This window comes from Coregonus clupeaformis, chromosome 21 (assembly GCF_020615455.1).
Source record: "Coregonus clupeaformis isolate EN_2021a chromosome 21, ASM2061545v1, whole genome shotgun sequence".
In the NCBI taxonomy this organism is placed as follows: Eukaryota; Metazoa; Chordata; class Actinopteri; order Salmoniformes; family Salmonidae; genus Coregonus; species Coregonus clupeaformis.
Window position 1 is genome coordinate 11017002 of NC_059212.1, and position 24593 is coordinate 11041594.

Sequence of the window (24593 nt, forward strand, 5' to 3'; positions counted from 1 at the left end):
TGTTGTAAGTAACAGCAAACTTTCCAGGACATAGACATGTCTTAAATGGGCAGAAAGCTTAAATTCTTGTTAATCTAACGGCACTGTCCAATTTACAGTAGCTATTACAGTAAACAAATACCATGCTATTGTTTGAGGAGAGTGCACAACAACAAAATACTTATCACTGTAACTGAAGGTAAATTATGTACTTACATTCAGTAATCTTGCTCTGAATTGTCATCCTAAGGGTCCCAGAGATAAAATGTAGCATAGTTCTGTTTGATAAAATCCATTTTTATATTCAAATGTTGGAACTGGGTTCTACAGTTTGAACCCCTGCTGTGTCTGGCTCCACACCCACCCCGCTCAGCCATCTAGATGTGTGAAAGTTAGTGTATAAGCTAATGATCCATCATGTATGACATTCCTGGGAGTGTGTAAACTTACATTTTGTATTACCATATAATTTTGTATGTTCTCTATAGTTATGTATTTTAAGATATATCAATTAACCAATTCAGCACTTTTGGGCAAATAGAAAACACATATCTTATCTTTTACCAGATCTAATGTGCTATATTCTCCTACATTAATTTCACATTTCCACAAACTTCAACGTGTTTCCTTTCAAATGGTATCAAGAATATGCATATCCTTGCTTCAGGTCCTGAGCTACAGGCAGTTAGATTTGGGTATGTCATTTTAGGCGAAAATTTTTAAAAAGGGTCCGATCATTAAGAGGTTAACCCTTTCCTTTCCAACACAAACTGAAGAGATTAAATCAGAATATCATTGAAAATAAGAATATAATCAGAATATCATCGAAATATTATTGAAAAGATTGAATAGAAATTAAAACAACGTTTATATTCAAAAAATACAACAATTATTTTATAAATCCTTGGGCCTTCATTGACTGTATTTTAATCAAACATATTCCAACTTTAGACACAAAAAAACTGGCTATACTGAACATTCCTCTGGCCCCTTCTCCAGTCTGTTATGCTTACAGCCATTGGGCATACTCTTTACACTGATGCATGACCTGATTATTAAGTTCTCACATATAAATTCACATACACACACACAAACTCACTCACTCATGCACACATACAAAAGAGGAGGTAGAAGCATCTCCAGTCAGATTTTGTCCAGTCAGACGAAGCACCGGTGGTAGTTTGTGCTTGGGTATGGGGTGAGCAAGCCAGCGCTCGATGGAGTTTTCTCCAATGCTGAGGCAGCCAAAAAAACAACCAGTACACACACACACAAAGAGCCCCAATCCACCAACCTGAACCAGGCCACTGTCACAATGACAACACAAACACCACAGGGGAACAATAATCCCCTCTGCTTTCCAGAAGCCCAGGCCACAATAAAGAGCCATGCGCCCAGGGACTCCGGCTGTTTGACACAACAGACCACCGAACAGATTCTCAAGCCACTCAATGATGTCTATGCATGGTGACTAGCCTTCTTCTGACACACCCACACACACGCTCCCGCATTCTCTCGTCTCATCCCCGCATTCTCCAAGAACAAGGGACATGCCTCTGCCAAGACGTCGATCCTCCTTCTTGGGCCAGCCCACCGCTGCAGAGCGCCCGGGTAGCGCCAGCACCAGGGCTGGCACCGCGGGCATCACCACAGCCCCCCGGGGCGTCTTTGTGGGGACAGCCCCCACGAGCAGCGCGTCCAGCCTGGGTACGCGCGTGTCGCGGCGCGCCCTGGGCATCAGCAGTGTGTTCCTGCAGGGGCTGAGGAGCACGGCCGCGCCTGTGATGCCCCGCGGGGCCGGGGCTGGTGGCAGGCAGCACCCCGGGGGTGCTGAGAGCCTTAACGCCTGCCTGATGGAGTACAGGGACAAGGTGCGTGCCCTGGAGCTTCTCAACCAGCAGCTGGAGGAGCAGATCAGACAATGCCTGGATCGTAAGGCGTCCAGCGCCGGAGCCTGGGGTCCCCTCAGACAGGACTGGGAGGATGTCTACAGACAGGTAAGGAAGGGGGAAGAAGGAGGGAGTGGAGGATGATGGGTAGAAAGGTTACAGATAGGTAAGGGGGAGAAAGGCAGAGCAGGGAGGAGAGGGGTAGAGAAGGACTAGGAGGACATCTACAGACAGTTAAGGAAGGAAGAGGGAGAGAGAGAGGGAGTTGAGTATGATGGGTACAGACTGGTAAGAAGGGAAAGAGAAAGGGAGGAGAGGGGTAGAGAAGGACTGGGAAGACACATACGGACAGGTAAAGAAGAGAGGGAGTCCTAGAATGAAGTTAAGAAAGCTCCTGCTGATCCGGCAGTGCAGCATTTTACTGTTCTGTGCCTCCGACCTGATGGGAGTAGGTTGAAGCACTGATTGAGTGGGTGGTCGGAGCTGGAGATTGTGGCGGGATTTGCGCTGGATAGTGTGTTCATTTAAAAGTGACAGTTTTGGAATGGGGAGTCTAACTTTGATGCAGTGTTTATGATCCTCAATTGTTTATTGCACTGTGAGACTGTTAGCATATTTTGTCTTTTTATTTACCTTTATTTAACCAATGGAAACCCATTGACACCAGCGTCTCATTTTATAAGGGTGCCCTGGGAACAATACATCAACATGATCAGCCTCAATACAACACTATAAATGTACAATGACACATTACAACAAATCAAATTCAAAAGTGACAGATACAATTATACATCAATCAAAACATAAATCAAAACAAGTGCAATTCTCCTTCACCACATTCCTCATCAAAGTCCCGCACTGACCCTTCAAGACCAGAGAGTCAAGCCTCAAAGTGGCCTGCAGGTCATTCCATGCACTAGGGTCACAATAACTAAAAGCAATCTTCCCGGACACTGTGGAGACCCACTGTACCTCTAGAGCCAGCCAGTCTTGAGAGCGAGTCTGATGGTGGCTGGATTTCCAATAAAGAAATGATGTTGAAGTATTGCAGTCTTCCATAGATGAGGTGGAATGCACTATGATGCCATTATAATGCACTCTAAGACTTGGCACAGGCATGCATGACCCCTCTTGTAATCAGTGATGTAGTGAGTAAACAAAATAGGTGGGTAAACGCTGACCACCTTTCGTGGTTTATAAAGTAACGCGGTTTTCACATAGGGAGTCTGGTCTTATTATCATCTGATAATGAGCCTGACTTAATAACAGCTATTTTGAGTCCGTTGAAAATGACCTGCATAGAGAGACTTAACATACCATAAGCCTTATAATAAGACATTGTAAAGGCGCACACATGCTTATAACAAGTAATAGAGCATTATACCTGTATGTAGAATACCCATTTATCGAAAAATTCACCCTACGTTGGACTCAGAACATCTGTTGCACCCTACTGGACAGACTGACATGTTGCAAAATCTCCCACACAGGTTAGTGAGTCCATCCTTGACAATGCCAGGCTAATGCTACAGACAGAGAATGTGCAGGCCAACGCTGAGGACTTCAAGGACCGGTGAGCATACACTCTCCTCGCATCCTCTCCCCTCACATCCTCTCTCCTCACCTCCTTCCCAAAATGTCAGAACCTGGGGAATCGAGGAGAGCATGGAGAAGAACACCTTGATTTTTGAGATTCACTTTCTCTCTGTCCTGTAGGTATGAGAATGAGCAGCCCTTCAGGAAAGTGGTGGAGGAGGAGATTAGCTCTCTGTACAAGGTGATTGACAACGCCAACCTGACCAAGTCAGACCTGGAGAGCCAGATGGACAGCATGAGGGCTGAGCTCCGAGACCTGGCCCGCAACCACGAGGAGGTGGGTCAAGCATGAAGGAATGGAGCACATAATGGGGTTTTTAGTGTGAGATATTAGAGAAAGGGATATTCCCATCAAAATACAATCTAACATTACTTTTCCCACTTAGTTCAATCCCCAAGACAGTTCTTGGGTATTCATTTAGTTTACTTACCCAGCATAGAAATAAATGGAGCACATATGAACCCTAACTGCTAGCATTTCCATAGGATTCCTTTCTTGTGGGGTTTTAAGTTTTAAGACAAAATGTCCACTGACAATCATTTACCTCCAACCCAGTGAAAGCCCACACCTCATCCAGCTAGTTGTTATTTAAAATCAGATGATTAAGATCAAATTGATTCTATGAATCCGGTGTATTACTGTTTTCCCATGTGTTCTGCTGCCCCCTTCAGGACGTGAGGGTGCTCTACAACCAGATGGCAGGCCATGAGGTGGACGAGCCGGACGCTCCCATTGAGACCAATCTGGACCAGATACTGGCCTACATCCGCTCCCACTGGGAAAGAGTCATCGAGAAGAACCGTGCCGAGACCGATGCCTACCTGGAATTCAAGGTAAGTTCATACTGTAGTTCCCCATGCATACAACCTTTAACACCTGAATAAACAGGGGAGAAATCAACTATTTACTTTTGATAAATGTGTAGTGGACATTAGTTGTTTATCTATTATGGGGTCAGCTTGAGGTTTATTGTGTCTACTAGGGGCCAGTCAAAACAAACGGAATACACCTGCCCTTTGACATAGCTTGACGGCTGTACATTTGTGTGTGTGTGTGTGTGTGTGTGTGTGTGTGTGTGTGTGGGTGCGTGCGTGCGTGTGTGCATGAGTTCAGCAGGCGGAGAGTGTGGGCTGTAAGCTGAGTCGTGAGGAGGAGGAGCTGGAGAGTCTGAAGACGGAGTGTAATGACGCTGGCTGTAAGATCCAGAGTCTGCAGGCCGAAACAGAGTCCATCAGAGCACTGGTACGAATTGTGCTGCCACCTCAACAGTGTCCCTATATAGGGCAACGTTTCTGGGGACAGCTCCACCACCAATAGTGTGTATGTCAGTGGAGGCTGGTGGAGGTAGAAATAGGAAGGACGGGCTAATTGGAATGGTCGGAATGGAACAAATGAAACACAGAGTGTGTGTGTGTGTGTGTTTTGGAGGTGTCAACTGCATCAACTGTGTCAACTTGCTCCAACAGAAGCGCGGTCTGGAGAACTCACTGAACGACGCCAAGCATTGGCATGACATTGAGCTGCAGAACCTGGGATCCGTCATTGGCAAGCTGGAGTCGGAGCTGGGCGACGTCCGCGGCGACATTGAACAGCAACGCTGTGACTATGAGACGTTGCTAGGCAACAAAATGCGCCTGGAGCTGGAGATCGGCACCTACCACGGCATCTTGGATGGGGAGGAGAGCCGCTACCACCCCTCAATGTGAGTAGCTAACTTCAGAGGTAACCTTCGAGGCAAAGTCAATTTCAAAAAATAAGATTAATAGCCCAGCAGGCAAAATACCATTGGCACATGACTTCTTAATGATATAATTTTCTGGCTTCAAACTGGTTTTCTGTTTAAGCTATTATAGCAACAGTGCTTGACTTGGTCTGAAATTGGTTCCGGACCTCATTTTGGGAGCCGGTGCTGTTTATATTTAGGTGCAGGAGCTCCACAATACTTTTGAGTTAATATTCTATAAGAGGAACAGGAGCTCAAGCAGTAGAACATTTTAGGTGCCGGTACTCAGCTCTGGTGAAATCCTGCTCAAGTCAAGCACTGGATATCAAGGTGAACTCCACGCAATATTTTCCAATGGATGAGATTTCATGACCTCCTTTGACACAGTGTTCCTCTCAACAGGTGCACAGGTGCATCAGAGCCTGAGGGGAGACAAACTCCCCTTCCTCCCCATTCAGAGCCCTGCGGCAGCTCAGCACCCCAAGGTAAAGACTAGAGATCCTGGTTCGAATCCAGGCTCTGTCGTAGCCGGCCGAGACCGGGAGACCCATGGGGCGGCGCGCAATTGGCCCAGCGTCGTCCAGGGTAGGGGAGGGAATGGCCGGCAGGGATGTGGCTCAGTTGATAGAGCATGGCGTTTGCAACGCCAGGGTTGTGGGTTCGTATCCCACAGGGGGTATGAAAAATAAATAGTATAATCATAATGTGACTAAACTGTAAGTCGCTCTGGATAAGAGCGTCTGCTAAATGACTTAAATGTAAATGTAAAGTCTACAAGGAGGAGCAAAGCACTCTTCATTATATTAAAATGACTCTATTGTGGTGGCAAGTTCAATAGAACAATATCTTAAAAACTCAGACTTTTTTCTGAATGTGAAGCATTCATCAGGGAGAACAGCCTGATTGTTTAGAATATTGACATATACAGATAACTGCCAAAATAAAGAAAACAATTGAGTAAATGAGGGATACAAAGTAGAGTGAAAGCAGGTGCTTCCACACAGGTGTGGTTCCTGAGTTAATTAAGCAATTAAAACATCCCATCATGCTTAGGGTCATGTCCTGTTGCCCATTATTTTGGCTAGCAGAAGAGATCTCAGTGACTTTGAAAGAGGGGTGTCAAAGGAGCATAGGGGGTTTAAAGGGGGTGTGAGACTCAGTCACCAGATCTCAACCCAATTGAACACTTATGGCAGATTCTGGAGCGGCGCCTGAGACAGCGTTTTCTACCACCATCAACAAAACACCAAATAATGGAATTTCGCATGGAAGAATGGTGTCGAATCCCTGCTATAGAGTTCCAGACACTTGGAGACTCTATGCCAGGGTACATTGAAGCTGTCCTGGTGGCTCTGGCGGCTCGTGGTGGCCCAACACCCTATTAAAACACTTTATTTTGATGTTTCCTTTATTTTGGCAGTTACCTGTATATCTCTTCCTAAAGCATATCCACGTACAGATCACAATGATCTTGATTTCCGCAAACATTTCACACACCTCCATGTGTAAACTGACTGGCGTGTGAGCGATGTGGACGTTGTTCCCTGTTTCTGGGAGCATCTTCCAAGTGCTAGTCACCCTTGTAGAAACCAATAGGGGTAAGACGTTGTTGTTAGGTTGTTTGTAATTATGGCGGACCAGGAGTGACAAACTCTTTTTAAAAAATGTATAAATTAATAATGAAAATGTATTCAAATCAATGTATATATTTCCTCATCAGTTTTCAAATGTTTTATTTGTTTATTAATTTAGAAGTGCATTATTAATGCATTAATAGTCAATTACTTTTATAATTTAATCATTGGTTTATGTTCACATTTATTTATTTATTTATTTTCTTGTCACTCCTGGTCCTCCATACTAGTATGAAAAAATTTATGCACTCACTAACTGTAAGTCGCTCTGGATAAGAGCGTCTGCTAAATGACTAAAATGTAAATGTATTAGCTTGTTGGTTCATTGGGGACGGAAATCATTTCTGCAAGTGCAGACACAAATTCTCACCTTTCTTCATACTATTTCAAAACAATATATCTTTAATATACATTGTTCAAGTCCTTTATACTTGATTTGATTCATTAGGGTCTGCATTAGCCAACTCCAATGGCGACAGCTAGTCTTACTGGGGTCTGACACTATTCCGGTATAATGAACTACTTATTATGTATTTTTTGTCTTATCAGGCTCCAACACATCTAGTCACTAGTGGAAAGACTGAGAACCATTTGGGGACATGGCTACTTCTTAATGTTGGAGCTCAAGTTATGATTGACTGTCCTTGGGTTTGGAATAACACCAATGAACATGAAGCTCTCACACCGTTGATCTCCAAGGTATCTGTGCAAAGTTTCCTTCAGAGACCATGTTCTTACTAAAGAGTTTAATAAAATCAAAACCTCTGCAAGAAAGTATCGGGTCCTCTTTTTTCAACTAGGCCTCTTTATTCAAATAGATTGGGGTTAGATTGGAATTTTCCTTTTGGGGACACTACTTTCAATAATGGCACATAAGACTACTTTGTTGATATATTAACAAAGTCTATACAAGTGGTGGGTCTAATCCTGGATTCTGATTGGTTAAAACTGCTACTTGGCCTCAACTTCAATGAAATGTAATAATGATTGAGTAAGGTGTTGGTCGTTCTCATCTCAAGAAGTTAGCCAATATAGTTTTGGAGTTGTGGCATGGTTTCAATGACTCATTTTTTAAATACCACTTGTGCCTCACCCAGCCTATGACCACACTGAAACTTGTGCTCAACATGACGTGAAACAATCGTGAGCACAGCATTCAGGCTGGTTTAACCAGGCTACGACTCAGCATGTGTAGAGCTCTAAATTGAAGTCATTGATAATGACATGCCTAAATTATAGTTATTGCCCTTATGAGTCAAAATGAGGATGGGGGAAAGGACATTTTAACAGGCGCTCCCACAAGACACAGCCAGCGTTCATCCATACAATACACGACACAGCACGATTCGTATGAAACAGTGTCATTCGTTTATCTTAGAAAACACAGAGTTCAACACATAGTTCAACAAAACAGCGTCTCCTCAATATAAATTCTCGAATGTGGAAAAAAAGGGGGAGCAGTGACGATATTTACTTTGAGGATAGTTCCTCTGTTTAGTAGTTTCTTCTTGTTCTTTGGAGTGGAGTTTCTGGTGATTCCGCGTTTGTTGATTTGTCCTCTGGAAGGGTGAAACCAGCTCCTGCAAGGTGAGTCGAGGCGGTTGTATAAAGCATTAATAAACAGCTCACCTTAAGTTACATTTCAATACACTACATGTAGTCCTACTGATCTGAGTAAATAAGGACTTTATGGGCTGTGAAATGATGGCTCTCACCTCACTGGCGTGATGATCATGTTGTAGTGGGGTCCCCTATGACAGAGTAGCAGCCAGAGCAGGAGTGGGAGGGTTTCTTGAAGGAGTCATCGGTCCCCCTTCTCCTGCGCAACTGGCTCGTGCTGATGTGTTGCGTTTTCTCAATCTGCGGAGGACAATGAGCCAACACTTACTGTTAACTATACCTATAGGTATTATTCAGAAGTTTGCCCAAATCTTCAATTGACATCAATTCATAATTCACGTGAAAGGAAAGACTAACACACAGAGATCTGAAGATTTGCTTGGAGCTATAAGGAAAATAAGAAAATCATCAAATTTGATTATGATCAGGTATGTTTGCTTTTTTGTTATTTTTGTTGTTGTTGGAGGGACATGCATTCAAAGGAACTTCGTGCTTTTAACCCTTTGATGATTATGATTGACTGTGAAAGAATCTCTATAGCTAGTGCCCCTACACGTAAATCAAAGGTCTTACATATGCTACCATCCTATTCCAAAGCAAAAAAATTATAAATGCTGCAATGAATGTCCCACGTTAAAAAAGTTCCCTCTGATCCAAGAGTCAAAGAATTAAAGTACTGCTCACCAATGTTAGTCTACTCATCAAAAGCAATCACAAAAAACAATGTTACTCCTCAAAAACTTTTAAAGATAGTGAATAAGTAATTATATAAAAAGCTTACCAAAAGAGATAGGAGGATGATTTCACCACTTGTTTCTATGGGCACAGATTGTATTGTAATTATTGCAATGGTGAAAATGACCAATGCCAATGATACCCGCTGCATTTTGTCTCTTCTGTCAAAGCCTGTGGCGGAGGGAGTCTGCTGTATTCAAGACAGCATTGACTCTAAATAGGCATGTCTGTTACAGCTGGGTGGGACCTGTTCGAAGCCCTTCCCTTTTTGTGACCAATGAAGCAATATCGTGATGTGGTTGTTTAAAAGTAGAAGACCATGGACAACCACTATGTTAAAAAGTGAAAACTTCCTTGAATTTATGTTTAACATATTAATACCAATATTTTATCACAAATCAAAATATGCAATGTCTGACCTTGCTTCTAGATAGGAAGTGTATATTTGACCGTCAGAATGAAAACTTAAAGGCTCAATCTGCAGTTCAAACAAGTGATCACCCTCATCCAGCCTGTACCCACTCTCAAATTCATAGACAGAGCTATGGATGCAAGGACTGACCATCCATGAGATAAAAAGTATAGTTTTAACCATGTTTTGAGGACATATCCTACACTGTTTGTTTATAAATAAATTGTTTACAAACAATGGAGTAAAACAAGCTTATATTATGGGTTCTGATGGGGTATTACATTTGAGCTAGGTTCATGAGACAATAATAAGTTATATTCTTCAAGAATCAATGGTAACATTAATTTAAAAGTTTAGGCATAGGGCTCGAAATTAATTAAGGTTAGGGTTGAGGTCAGGTTTAGGAACAAGAGTTAGGTATAGTTTTAGTGAGGTTAGGGTTAGGGTTAATATAGCCTCTACAAATCCCAGTGTGTACAGGTCCACTCTTGTCTCTAACATTTAGAAAAAAAACATTCCAAACAGTCCCTTCACAAGTCAGAATGTTGAATAAACTTCATTTGAACTTACTCTACCTGTTGTCTATTGATTTCCTTCTGCTAGTGGAAATTTGAGACAAAATATCCACCGGAAAGTATAACTAAACCGACTTCAAAACGCAGGTCTCTGTGTGTGGTTATCACGATTTGTTTGCTCACTATCCAAGGCATGTGTACAAGACGGAAGTACATGCATACTAACCGAAGTCTTGCAGGTGTTAACATGGTTTAATTTGCGCATGTGCCAGGTGATAGAAATGTAAATGGTAGAAATCTTTTTTTAATGGTATTTTTAATTTCTACTTTTTTTTTGGGGGGGTGGCTTAAATGTATGTATGTATATATATATATATATAAAAACTCAGCAAAAAAAGAAACGTCCTCTCACTGTCAACTGCGTTTATTTTCAGCAAACTTAACGTGTGTAAATATTTGTATGAACATAACAAGATTCAACAACTGAGACATAAACTGAACAAGTTCCACAGACGTGACTAACAGAAATGGAATAATGTGTCCCTTAACAAGGGGGGGGGGGGGTCAAAATCAAAAGTAACAGTCAGTATTTGGTGTGGCCACCAGCTGCATTAAGTACTGCAGTGCATCTCCTCCTCATGGACTGCACCAGATTTGCCAGTTCTTGCTGTGAGATGTTACCGTACTCTTCCACCAAGGCACCTGCAAGTTCCCGGACATTTCTGGGGGGAATGGCCCTAGCCCTTACCCTCAGATCCAACAGGTCCCAGATGTGCTCAATGGGATTGAGATCCGGGCTCTTCGCTGGCCATGGCAGAACACTGACATTCCTGTCTTGCAGGAAATCACGCAAAGAACGAGCAGTATGGCTGGTGGCCTGTGATCATTTTGGCCCCACGGGGTGAGATCTTGCGTGGAGCCCCAGATCGAGGGAGATTATTAGTGGTCTTGTATGTCTTCCATTTCCTAATAATTGCTCCCACAGTTGATTTCTTCAAACCAAGCTGCTTACCTATTGCAGATTCAGTCTTCCCAGCCTGGTGCAGGTCTACAATTTTGTTTCTGGTGTCCTTTGACAGCTCTTTGGTCTTGGCCATAGTGGACTTTGGAGTGTGACTGTTTGAGGTTGTTGACAGGTGTCTTTTATACTGATAACAAGTTCAAACAGGTGCCATTAATACAGGTAACGAGTGGAGGACAGAGGAGCCTCTTAAAGAAGAAGTTACAGGTCTGTGAGAGCCAGAAATCTTGCTTGTTTGTAGGTGACCAAATACTTATTTTCCACCATAATTTGCAAATAAATTCATTAAAAATCCTACAATGTGATTTTCTGGATTTTTTTTCTCAATTTGTCTGTCATAGTTGACGTGTACCTATGATGAAAATTACAGGCCTCTCTCATATTTTTAAGTGGGAGAACTTGCACAATTGGTGGCTGACTAAATACTTTTTTTCCCCACTGTACATATCCTTTAAAAAAATATATTTCCCTTTATTACTTTCCAACTCCACCACCCCTTCCCTAATTGAAATAAACTAGTGAACAACAACGCTTAGGCCTCTACTTCCAGTTTATACATACTATATACAAATACCTAGGTGTCTGGTTAGACTGTAAACTCTCCTTCCAGACTCACATTAAGCATCTCCAATCCAAAGTTAAATCTAGAATCAGATTCCTATTTCGCAACAAAGCCGCCTTCACTCATGCTGCCAAACAAACCCTCGTAAAACTGACTATCCTACCGATCCTTGACTTCGGCGATGTTATTTACAAAATGGCCTTCAACACTCTACTCAGCAAATTGGATGTAGTCTATCACAGTGCCATCCGTTTTGTCACCAAAGCCCCATATACTACCCACCACTGTGACCTGTACGCTCTTGTTGGCTGGTCCTCACTACATATTCGTCGCCAAAACCACTGGCTCCAGGCCATCTATAAATCACTGCTAGGCAAATCCCCTCCTTATCTTAGCTCATTGGTCACCATAGCAACACCCACCCGTAGTATGCGCTCCAGCAGGTATATCTCACTGGTCATCCCCAAAGCCAACACCTCCTTTGGCTGCCATTCCTTCCAGTTCTCTGCTGCCAATGACTGAAACGAACTGCAAAAATCTCTGAAGCTGGAGACTCTTATCTCCCTCACTAACTTTAAGCATCAGTTGTCAGAGTAGCTTACCGATCACTGCACCTGTACACAGCCCATCTGAAATTAGCCCACCCAACTACCTCATCCCCATATTGTTATTTATTTTGCTCATTTGCACCCCAGTATCTCTATTTGCACATCATCTCTTGCACATCTATCATTCCAGTGTTAATACTAATTGTAATTATTTTGCACACACTGTATATATATTTTAGGTTGTATTTTTGACTTTATGTTTTGTTTTACCCCATATGTAACTCTGTGTTGTTGTTTTTATCGCACTGCTTTGCTTTATCTTGGCCAGGTCGCAGTTGTAAATGAGAACGTGTTCTCAAATCAAATCAAATCAAATTGTATTGGCCACATAAAGGTGAAATAAAAATAAATAAATATACATTTTATGGACACAGTCAATTTTACAATAATTCTCTTTTGTTTGTTTTTACTCCTGAACTTCCTCTACCCTCAACCTCTCCGATCATTTTCATGATGTCCATCCGGTTTGCTTCTATATGCCATATCTTTCTAACTGTGCTCTTTCACAAAAGCTCTCAACCTATAACCTATATACTTATTATGGACACAGTATGCTTTACATTAGTTATCTTGTTGTTATTAGTTGTTGTTAGTTGGTATTAGTCCCATCCTTCAGCTCCATTCAACACCTCCAATCTATCTCTTAACACCATCCATATCGGATTTCTGTTTGCCATATATTTTTCAACTGTACTGTGATGTTTCACAAAAGTTCTGAACCCTTCTATTCTCATTGTTTCTACCGATTGTAAATTGAAAATAAACATTTTTGCTAAATGTTTTATTATATTATTGATCGATTGACTATGACTTTTCAGATCACCCAGTAATGCTATCTGCAGGGTTAGCTCCAGGTAAATATTGCAATCCTTCAGCCATTCCTGGACCTGTGACCAAAATCAAGCTACAAATGGAGAGTACCAAAACAAATGATCTAATGATTCTGTCTCTTTTGCAGTGCTTTAATTCAGACTGTGTCCCCAGAAAGCTGGTTTCAGTCTGATTTATTAAGCAAGGGTTAACCCTTGACTGCTAAGCCATAGTGCAATTTCTGAATCTCGATAGACCAAATGCAAATAGTCCGGGTAGCCATGATTAGCTGTTCAAGAGTCTTATGGCTTGGGAGTAGAAGCTGTTAAGAAGCCTTTTGGACCTAGACTTAGCGCTCCGGTACCGCTTGCCGTGTGGTAGCAGAGAGAACAGTCTATGACTATTGTAGCTGGAGTCTTTGATAATTTTTAGGGCATTCCTTTTTAGGGCCTTCCTTGGTTACGGATTATATGTATTTTCTGTTGTTATGATTCAATGTTGTTATGTTGTGGTTTATTTTTTAAACTGATGCAAACCAATATAGTAGACTGAACTTGAGATTTAACTCAATATGAGAAAAAATTGAATTGTCAGTTTACTTCCTGAATTGACTGAATTTAAATGGAATTGACCACAACCCTGCTTGAGTCTTTAGATGTGTAAATAAGCTCAATAGTTACAATTATTTATTTTAAGCCTATTGAATCACAATCATTATTTTTGTTTCACTGGAGTTCTATGTAGCCTAAAACGTGTTCCAATGAAAAAGAGTGCAAATTCTGACAACCGGTAAATCCAAAATGTCTGTGAAAAATGAGGTCCACTCTATCAATGATGTTGCAATAATGAATCATTTCTGGTCTTTATGTAATAACGTACAGAAGACACAATTTCCCACAACCCTTCCTATTTTACCCGCCCTATATTAAAATGAGAAAGTAGGTCTAGAAAGACAACTCGACATTTCATTGGTCGGTGAACCGGCATTGGGACACGCGACAACGAGCTCATTCTTTCTTGTGCGTTTCCAACATCGTCGCAGCCGCCGGTGAAGAGGAAAAAGACCGGTAAGAAAACGCTAGCATGATATTTAAACATATATAAACCACAACTAACATAGTCACAAATAGTTTTTAAATCTTGTTGAATTCAGTAAGAAGCATCTGATAAATTGTTGGCAGGATATGTTAGTTTGGAATTGTTTGAGAACGTTAGCTAGCATGCCGGTAAACTAGCTAGTTTCTAGCTACTACACAATGCAATGAAAAGAGGACCACGAGTTTCTCGGCATTAGCCGCCAGTTAGCTGACCGGCGTCCGTGACTCTAAAATCAGTTTGGGATTTCTATCCAGTGGGATTATTGGCATCTGACAAATCGAAATATAACAAAGCCCACACGGACTTCCTGGATTTGTGATAAGATTGCTTAGCTACTAGTTTGAGATTTGGAGGTAGTTTGGCTAGCCAGTTTGAGCTAACTTGGTAGGGCCTCAATATTTCAGTCACCAAAATACAATGGCCCAGCGCGCCAGTTTAACAGCTAGTTAGTTAACGTACATTTGCAGTTGGCTAACTGATTAAATGTTGATAGCTAGCGAACGTTACGTACAGTTCTGAGCGAATATAACTTTAGCCAGGTAGCTAGCCATGGTAATTTAAATGTCAGGAAAGGAGTATGAGGACGATACGTGAGGTTAGCCATAGGCCACCTGGCTAGCTACCCCAGTTATGCAGTGCCTACTGCTATGCTGGAAGATAACTCGGCTGGCCAGGTATAGGATGCTGGCATTTATTAGTGTTGAGCAACAATGTTAGGCCCGGAATACACTGACGTATCGCCATAACACCAATGTAATGCGCAATATGATTAGTTAGCTAACTAGCGCTAGTTGCGAAATATGATTAGGTAACTGCGCGTAAATTCTATCGTCGGTCTAACTTGAGCAATTCTCAATGGATCGTCTTCGATTGCGATTCGTATGAATGGCAACGGAGGACATGCAAGCCGTTCGACTAAAGCCAGATCAAGCAGAGCTTTAAGAGGGTTAAGTACATTTAATTGGTCATTTAGCTGGTCAGCAACATGTTTCACGATGACGATAACAAACCCGTTCCAACCAAATTGATATATTACTTCCATTTGTCTTGGTGTTGGGAGACAGAATGACTCCCAACATTGGCTTGCTAGGCGTTTCCATTTTAGGCGCCGTGTCAAACAAAACGAAATGGCACGGGCCTTTTGACTTGAAGACTGCTTACCATATTAGCTTACTGACCCAGTTTTCCCTGCTTTGTCCCCCAGCTCTCTGTCTTCAGGTTTAATTTTGTCGAGGTCAACAGCAGCCATGCCTTCAGACCTGGCCAAGAAGAAGGCGCAGAAGAAGAAGGAAGCCGCCAAATCCCGGCAGAAGACAAAAAAAACAGAGGATGGAGAGGGAGAGAAACCAGAAGAAGGCCAGGAGAATGGAGGCATAAGCAACGGTAATAGTTGTCGATCATAGATCAACTAAAGAAGGGCTCAAGTCTAAATCCTCTTCACAGCTACTTAAAGTTTCAGAAATGTATTTGTATTCCGGGTGGTTGTTCTCTCATGTTAAACAGGGGTAGGCTGGTATGCAGATGTATGTAAGTGGAGATGGGTAACCCTTCATATGGAGAAATGACTGACTAATCGGCCCTCCATGTCACTGAGTTACAGGCGTGGAAAGCCTGACCAAGGAGATGGATGAATTTGAACTGAAGAAGACGGAGGCACGGGCGGTGACCGGCGTGCTGGCATCGCACCCCAACAGCACGGATGTGCACGTCACCAGCATGTCGCTCACCTTCCATGGGCAGGAGCTGCTGCAGGACACCAGCCTGGAGCTCAACTCGGGCCGCCGCTACGGCCTCATTGGCCTCAACGGCACTGGTAAGTGGTGACCATCACATGGGGCGTGTTCAGTAGGCACAAAGAGGAAGTAAGCGCTTTGAATGTGTTTTGGGTAGGAATTTATCCATTAAGACCCTTTTACATTGGAAAACATTTTGCTGTCGTGTGCTCTAATGAACATGACCCAGTGCCCTTGGGAAACCTATTTTTGCTACGTCATTGCTCATTTCAGTGTTAGTTACACCCATCCACAAGGGACATCTTTCTGCCAACTCAGCCTTTATCTCCTCAGGACATAATATGCCCTAGTTTTACCAGGTGTATGTATTAGCCCCGTATAACATTAATAACTGAACAGTAGCCGTAGACACTATCTTCTGTGTAGAAGTTTATTTGAACTATCCCCACCTTATTTACAAATACAAATTTGAGCTCTACGGGGACTCTAAAATGACACATTTACAAATCTTTCTCTTTCCAGGTAAATCCATGTTGCTGGCAGCCATTGGCCACCGCGAGGTACCTATCCCAGAGCACATTGACATCTACCACCTAACCCGTGAGATGGCTCCCAGCGAGAAGACTGCACTGCAGTGTGTCATGGAGGTGGACGAGGAAAGGATACATCTGGAGAAGGAGGCAGAGCGCCTGGCATCCGAGGACTGTGAGTTGCTTCATAATGGTGGCTTGGTTGTAGTAGTTCTGTGAATTACCATGTTACCATGGGAACTGTGCTCACTGTGGCAGCTTCCCTTCCTAGGCGTGGTACACTACCTCCCATGTCCCGAATAGTCCTGCATAATGTGTTCCCTTCATGATGTAGCATCGGGACAAGGGCACAAAGGCTTAATTGGTGGGATAATATCCTTGATTCAGTTTTGCTCCAACCAGTTATAAGAGATACCATAGAGTAAAAGTTCCCATTCTCTCCACCCACCCCAACTCTTATCCTGCTCGTCTCCACTCTCCTCCACCCAAACGATCATCTCCTTCTCTTTTTCCTGCTCCCCCTCTTCCTCTCTCTCGCTCCCTTTTCTCTCCCCTAAAGCCGAGTGTGAGAAGCTGATGGAGCTGTACGAGCGTCTGGAGGAGTTGGACGCAGACAAGGCGGAGGTGCGGGCCTCCCAGATCCTCCACGGTCTTGGCTTCACCGCCCCCATGCAGCAGAAGAAGCTTAAGGACTTCAGCGGAGGCTGGAGGATGCGCGTCGCTCTGGCCAGGTACAAAACCCTGTACAATACAAAGACAAACCTTTACCTACACTAATAAATCAGTGCATATTTGGGATCTGGGCCTGTGTTCATAAAGCTTCCAAGAGTAGGAGTGCTGATCTACGATCAGTTTTAACTTTTGGATCATAATGAAGAGGATCACATGGACAGGTGTGACCTGATCCTAGATCAGCACCACTACTCTGAGAATACGGCCCCAGCTCCGCCCCATGCCCCTGTTCATTCATTATAACATAAAAAGCGAAACGGATCCTAGATCAGCACTCCTACTGTGAGACACTATATGAGTACAGGCCTTGAGCCCAGTCTTTTTCCTAGACTCTCTTAAGCCTCGCTTCAACTGTCTAAACCAGTCCAGAAAACTGTCAGTCTACATGAAGAGCCTTGGGATAGGGGCTGTGAGGGTTCTGTTTGGAATTGGCTAAATAACATCAAGCCACAAACACTTTTTTTCTTTCCCACTTTATCTTTGACTGCCCTAACTTGACCAGTCGAATCCTAACAAAACATGGACACCAACTATATTCTACTGATGCACAGGTGTTTGGCTCAGAACTGTTTGGAAGTGATGTGAAAAAAGGCCGAATGATAACGCCGCCGCCAAGCAGTATGTTCTCAGTGCAGCGGCGCAGTGACAAAAATTGACCGAAGCGTTTATCTGATCCCAGCAGTTCTGTCCACTCTTGAGTTTCACTTTGCCCAAACGCCTTTAGTCATAACTATTTAAGAGGTTTTAGAGTAAAAAATATCTAAATCACAACCTCAATAAGACCTACCCGTAAATTGTGTTTTTCATTTGCACATGCCCTGTTTTTTTTTTTTTTTTTTGGGTGTGTGAATAAGCCTATTTTAGCACTGTTATTTTGAAGACCTACTAACCTGGGTTTGTGGGTTCCTCGTCTCCAGGGCCCTGTTCTTGAAGCCGTTCATGTTGCTGCTGGATGAGCCCACCAACCACCTGGACCTGGACGCCTGTGTGTGGCTGGAGGAAGAGCTTAGCCAGTAAGGCCATTTACACACGAGTGTGTGTGTGAGACCTAGGACATGATTTCTCTAGAAACAATTGTCTGTATCATTACTTTTTAATGTGAAAAGTCACCTTAGATTGGTTGAAGGCAGGTTTCTGCTATGACATGTAAGTGTTCTGGATTGATCGACAACTCCAGAGGTAAACTGGAAAATCGCAGAACACTACGTTTATATGATCTACTCCTCTTTAAGCTGCTATTACATGCTATTATTGCTGCTGTGACATGATGTAAACAAAAGGCCGAATTATAGTGCCCCTGCCAGGCAGTGTGTTCTCAGTGCGGGGGCACGTTGACAAAAACTAGACCGAAGCGTTTATCTGATCTAAGCAGCATGCCAAAAAGAGTAGAGCGGATGCCACAGGGTTTGTTAGTTCCAAGATAACATATTTGTTTTAGACATTGCACATGGAGTTTATTGTTCTGTGCTAACTAGCTATATACAGGTAACTGCCAAAATAAAGGAAACACTGACAGTGTCTTAATGGGGCGTTGGGCTACCACGAGCCAGAATATCTGGAACACTATTGGAGGGATTCTTCCACAAGAAATTCCATCATTTGGTGTTTTGTTGATGGTGGTGGAAAATGCTGTCTCGGGCACTCCAGAATCTCCCATTAGTGTTCAATTGGGTTGAGCTCTGGTGAGTGAGACGGCCATGGCATATGGTTTACATTGTTTTCATGCTCATCAAACCATTCGGTGACCACTCGTGCCCTGTGGGTGGGGGTATTGTTTCATGTCAAAATGAGGGGTGTTGTACAAAACTAAGTCATCAGCGAATGGATCATCTCTAACCAACCGGTGTCACAGCCAATGACACATTTTCTAAATGCAGCTCTACCCACGCATGTTCTGGCTCTGGCCCAACCCATCGCGTTCTGCGACCAATCAGAATAGGTAAGAATGTGTTTGCGTTTTAGAAATTGTTACTCTGATCCCGAATCATTATGGAGAAGAAACGAATGTCTGTGGGCGTAGCGTTTGGGTAGCCAGGCAAGGCATAGCCATGGGAGCCAAAATAATGGCCTGCCCAGCATTTTTAGACATGACCCTAAGCATGATGGGATGTTAATTGCTTAATTAACTCTGGAACCACACCTGTTTGGAAGCACCTGCTTTCAATATCCCTCATTTACTCAAGTGTTTCCATTATTTTGACCTTTACCTTTGACTATGTTCCCTGACATTGTACAAATAATCCCTATGGTTTGTGTAACTCAAGCATTGGCATTGTTGCTATTTAGAAGTGTCCTAAGTTGCAACCTTTCTCTTATTCTACAGATTCAAACGTATTCTGGTCCTGATCTCCCATTCGCAAGATTTCCTCAACGGCGTGTGCACCAACATCATGCACTTACACGAGCGCAAGCTGAAATACTACACGGTAAAAGCAACTGCACTCCACCATGGACCAACAAGATGTTTGTGTGGTTTAGAATAATTCTCCAGGTCTGAGCAGTTGCTTTTCCTGTCTTCAGTTGATAGATAAACACTAGTTCATTAAACTTACTTAACCAAATGGACCCAGTTAAAGCTCAGACTTCAACCATTTACAGGGTTCGTACGGTCATGGGAAATACTAGAAAAGTCAAGGATTTTTTTTTTTATGGTGTTTTCCAGGCCTGGATGAGTTTTGGAAAATGATCAAATCTGAGAAGTTTTGAAAAGTCATGGACATTAATTTCTGTTTAATGTGATATATTCAGGCAGTTAATATTATATCAATACAATTTTAAATCAACATATCTGCCAGGACTTTTTGACGAAACAAACAATTCACTTTGCTATTGTGAATAGTAATTGTAGGAAAAAAGATTTGATGTAGCCTTTATTTTGGATTGTGTGGCTTCAACTTGTTGTAGATGCTTCCATTTGATTTGGGTATCCAATGTATGGGACATTGCAATTCGATAGATGCTATTTGGCCTGCAAAGTAAACACTTCTAAGTTAGGTAGCAAAGATACATGACTATACTCGGAAAGGTACATTTCCTGAATTTGTGGGCTTGCTTCAGCTGAATAAAAAGATTTGTAGCCTACCATAGCCATTTGATCTTTGATATATTGAATGAGCTAATTATTTCAAAAGGAACAAAATATATTTGGTTGCAATGTTATACATCAAGGGTGGTCAACCATCCTCCAGGAGAGCTTATTGGGTGTGCAGGCCTTTATTCCAGTCCCCCTATATCAAACCACATTTGAGAAATTTGCTCCTCAACCAAACCTTGATAAACTGGCTTTGTGCTTTGAGCAGGGCTTGATCAAAAGCCTGCGCACCCAGTAGCTCTCCAGACTGACCACATGCGTTTTATACAGTTGTGTAACAGGTATTCTACTTAGGGGGGGGGGTTAAGTACCTTACACAACGACAAGAGATGGTACATGGGATCAGAGCGCAGCCTCTGTGTCGATACCACATTACGCGTACTTTTTAATACGTACAGACGCCACCAATTGTTAGTCATTGAAATTTGGTTAGATGTCATGGAAAAGTTATGAAATTCCATCTGTCAAAATGTTTATTGAACTCTGCACTTGTTATAGTGTATTCTGCCTTGGTGAGTTACTATGATTTAAAAGCTTACTATTTTCAAGTCATAAAAACAAAGTAAAATAAAAAAGATGTGGGAGTACATCCCTTTAAGTGTAAAATGGTACACAATCATCTAAACTAATAATTGTTTACTTCCTTAAAGGGTAACTACGACCAGTACATTAAGACCAGGGAGGAGCTGGAAGAGAACCAGATGAAGAGGTTCAATTGGGAGCAGGACCAGATCAAACACATGAAGGTAAAATCCCCTTTCTCTCACGACACTTTCACATACACAAGTAGTTTGGCAATATATATGTGAAATTCGGGCCAGTAATATGTGATACGTCAGCCATAGTGATGGGTTATTTTGGAACCACCAAGCTTGTGGCCGATGAGGAAGTGTTGGTAGTGAACTGCTTCACCAAACGTCAGTTTTGTAACCCCCCCCCTCTTTTCTCTTTTTCTTACTTTCTTTTATTTACTACCCCACCAGAACTACATAGCCCGGTTTGGGCACGGCTCAGCCAAGTTGGCCCGCCAAGCCCAGAGTAAAGAGAAGACGCTGCAGAAGATGGTCGCCTCGGGCCTGACTGAGAGTGTTAAGAATGACCAAGTAAGTCTATTTAGTGACTTTGACAGAGGTGATGGTGCTTCCCATAGGGTCGGATAGGTGCTCTTTTAGGTATAACAAGTTTGTAGTTTTGGCTACAGCCCAGAGTTTTTCCATGGGCGGGCTAGTCACATGATCAGGAAAATCTCTTGACCCTAGTTATAGTGGATGTTACTGCAGGCAGGTGACCAGAGTTTGGGTGTACTCTATTTATGAAGTCACAAATTATAGTCAGATTTGATACATCATTTTTTTGCAAGTGACATTTTGATGTTCCTTTCCTACTGTGTTTTTTTTGTTGGTTTGCTGCTGTGACATGATGTAAACAAAAGGCCGAATTATAGTGCCCCTGCCAGGCAGTGTGTTCTCAGTGTGGGGGCACGTTGACAAAAACTAGACCGAAGCGTTTATCTGATCTAAGCAGCATGCCAAAAAGAGTGTAGCGCAGACGCCACAGGGTTTGTCAGTTCCAGGATAACAGATTTGTTTTATATAATTGCAAAAGAGAATCCATAATCTCATAGCTTCCTTCAGGGTGTCACAAGGCAGGAATCAAAGAATAACACCTGCAAACCATCCTGAACTCATAACTCATTATTCTTTTCCTTTTTTAGACCCTGTCATTTTGTTTTCCTCCCTGTGGGAAGATTCCCCCTCCTGTCATCATGGTCCAGAATGTCAGCTTCAAGTACTCTGATGACCAGGTAGGTGGTTGTTGAACCTTCTCTCACTTCTGCCTAACGAATGTTTTGCTCAATTTGTTTTATTTTGTAACTGTTCCTAAAACGAAATACTAAAGAGATTCCAGCTCCAAACTATACTGTATCATGTTTTTCGCAATATTGTCTTACATTTTTCCCTTGTTTGATGTTTCAGCCCCATATATACAAGAACCTTGAGTTCGGTATCGACCTCGACACCAGAGTGGCCCTTGTGGGGCCCAACGGTGCCGGGAAGTCCACCCTGCTTAAACTCCTCATGGGAGAGGTGAGTCTTGATATTGTTATGACTATACCGTATATGGTCATTTAGCAGACTTGAATTGTTGTCCTGTTATTCGGCCATGCCATGACGCTTTACCATAAAAAGTGGTACCATTTTTACTAATAAGTGAGGATGGTCAATAAGTAGAAATGTAAGCTGTTTATTTCCTGTTCAGTTGCCTATGCATTTCTCTGAACAGATATCCCACAACTGCCTTCTCTCCATCCCTACCAATGTCTCCTCATTGTCTTTGTCCTCAGCTCCTCCCCACTGACGGTATGATCCGCAAGAACTCCCACGTCAAGATTGGAAGATATCACCAGGTACCATACCATTTTTAAAGTGCACTGGTACCCTAAACTGTCTTAAATCATTTAAGTGCGTATGCTCCTACAATGCCAAAATTGGAGTAGTCTGCAAATTTAAGAAAAAATTATGCAGTTCCACTGACTAATTTTGTGCTTGGTTGTGAAGTGGATTACTTTTTATTTGATTGAAGACATTTTTACAAATCTCCATGATTCACATGGCTGAACCTACTCTTTATTTCCTCTCCAGCATCTAACAGAGCAGCTGGAACTCGACCTCTCTCCCCTAGATTACATGATGAAGTGTTACCCAGAGATCAAGGAGAGGGAGGAGATGAGGAAGATCATTGGCCGCTATGGGCTGACGGGCAAACAGCAGGTCAGTTTGATCGTTAGTGATCAATTGTGATCCTCAAATATTGTCATGTCTGAATTGCAGACCTGCATTCAGATAACGTTTTGCTTTCAAATCTTTGTAATGTTTGATTGAGCGTGTCTGGTGTGCCAGGGGAGCGGTGTTTGTACTTTTGGGACTATTCCATCAGTTCCATTTGTACCACGCAAGCTCCAAGGTCAGCTTAAGTATGGAGAAAAAAATTACTATTTGAACCCAGGTCTGCAGGGTTGTAGTCAATTGAAATTCCAACCAAGTCTGTAATTGAATTAAAACCCTATATATGAATTGGGGGAACTGTCTTGTGACATTGGTGACAATTTTCTGTTTTCCCCCAGGTGAACCCCATCAGAAACCTGTCCGACGGGCAGAAGTGCCGGGTGTGCTTTGCCTGGCTGGCCGGGCAGAACGCCCACATGCTCTTCCTGGACGAGCCCACCAATCACTTGGACATAGAGACCATCGATGCCCTGGCCGACGCCATCAACGAGTATGAGGGTGGCATGATGCTGGTTAGCCACGACTTCAGGCTCATCCAGCAGGTGCGGATCGACGAATTGGAACCTGATTTTTGTTTGAAAGGGTTGTTTTTAAAATGGAAAACGATTACCTCCAACCATTTTGAGGGCAATATGTTGGTGGACCACCGCCACACTTTCTGAACATACTCGACCATGCCAATGGCACACCGGTGCTGAGCCGTTACACTCAACTAGTATACAGTAGCGGAGTCAACATTTTGAATGAGCTTATCAGAAATGGCTCTAGTTTACTTGTTGGAAGAACTGTGATTGATGCACTTGTATGTGCTTGTCCTGTTTTTGGGTCACTATTTAACCCCTTTTCTCCTTTGTTCTCCATAGGTGGCCCAGGAGATCTGGGTGTGCGAAAAGCAAACCATCACCAAATGGAACCGGGATATCTTGGCTTACAAAGACCATCTGAAAAAGAAGATTGACAAAAATTCTCATGGTGTATAAAAAATAAATAAACTACCTCCCCAGATTCAAGACTGCACTGTCCCAAGACTGTGGACTCCCATTTTCCCATTCCCGCTTCACTTGGCTATATAACTCAAGAAGCATGTTATTTGAAGGTGCCCAATTCCTTCCTGCTTTTAAAGCCTCTTTATAGGCTGCTGGAAGGTTGTGGTGCAACCTAGTTGCCTTCCATTGCTACCCTCTTCACAGGCATACATATGGTATCTTGATTTCTCAATTAAATTAAATAATTTATCCATCAATGTGTTAGAGAACACGTGCATTTTTCCACAGTTCAGATATAGTAGGATGTAAGCCGCCTGTACCAATTTATTTCCTTTTCCTCTAAAATAGCTTTTTATTATTTTGTCATTATTTAACTGTACCTGCAATAATGGGATTGTATGAATAAAGGAGCAAAGTAACTGACTTGGTTTGATTTTAGTGACATATGATAACTTTGACTCATCAGTTCATGGACAAAGTGCTTTAGCATACATAAAGCTTTGTCCTGTTTAATATCTTACACTTTTGATGT

General features: G+C 42.6%; 2 protein-coding genes and 1 long non-coding RNA gene across 3 annotated transcripts; 2 read left to right on the forward strand and 1 right to left on the reverse strand.

Annotated features, from left to right (window-relative positions):
• The first annotated feature begins 1366 nt into the window (after positions 1–1366).
• LOC121534912 (phakinin-like) lies at positions 1367–7590 on the forward strand. The gene is made up of 8 exons (XM_041841529.2): positions 1367–1976; positions 3359–3441; positions 3585–3741; positions 4137–4298; positions 4579–4707; positions 4932–5167; positions 5591–5673; positions 7372–7590. Exons 1-8 carry the CDS (start codon positions 1530–1532, stop codon positions 7392–7394), a joined length of 1320 nt encoding a protein of 439 aa, XP_041697463.1. The 5' UTR covers positions 1367–1529; the 3' UTR covers positions 7395–7590.
• Positions 7591–8176: 586 nt separating this feature from the next.
• On the reverse strand, positions 8177–9461 carry LOC121534554. The gene is made up of 3 exons (XR_005994632.1): positions 9224–9461; positions 8538–8682; positions 8177–8402 (listed from the first exon to the last, which is right to left on the reverse strand). It is a non-coding gene; the product is annotated as an uncharacterized LOC121534554 (long non-coding RNA).
• Positions 9462–14066: 4605 nt separating this feature from the next.
• On the forward strand, positions 14067–24484 carry LOC121534913 (ATP-binding cassette sub-family F member 2-like). Its single transcript, XM_041841531.1, has 15 exons — positions 14067–14172; positions 15408–15586; positions 15804–16016; positions 16459–16641; positions 17026–17197; positions 18116–18211; positions 19522–19624; positions 20940–21035; positions 21273–21392; positions 22004–22093; positions 22266–22376; positions 22634–22696; positions 22932–23060; positions 23414–23617; positions 23939–24484. The coding sequence occupies exons 2-15, from the start codon at positions 15451–15453 to the stop codon at positions 24053–24055; spliced, it is 1833 nt and encodes a 610-aa protein (XP_041697465.1). The 5' UTR covers positions 14067–14172; positions 15408–15450; the 3' UTR covers positions 24056–24484.
• Positions 24485–24593: the final 109 nt, after the last annotated feature.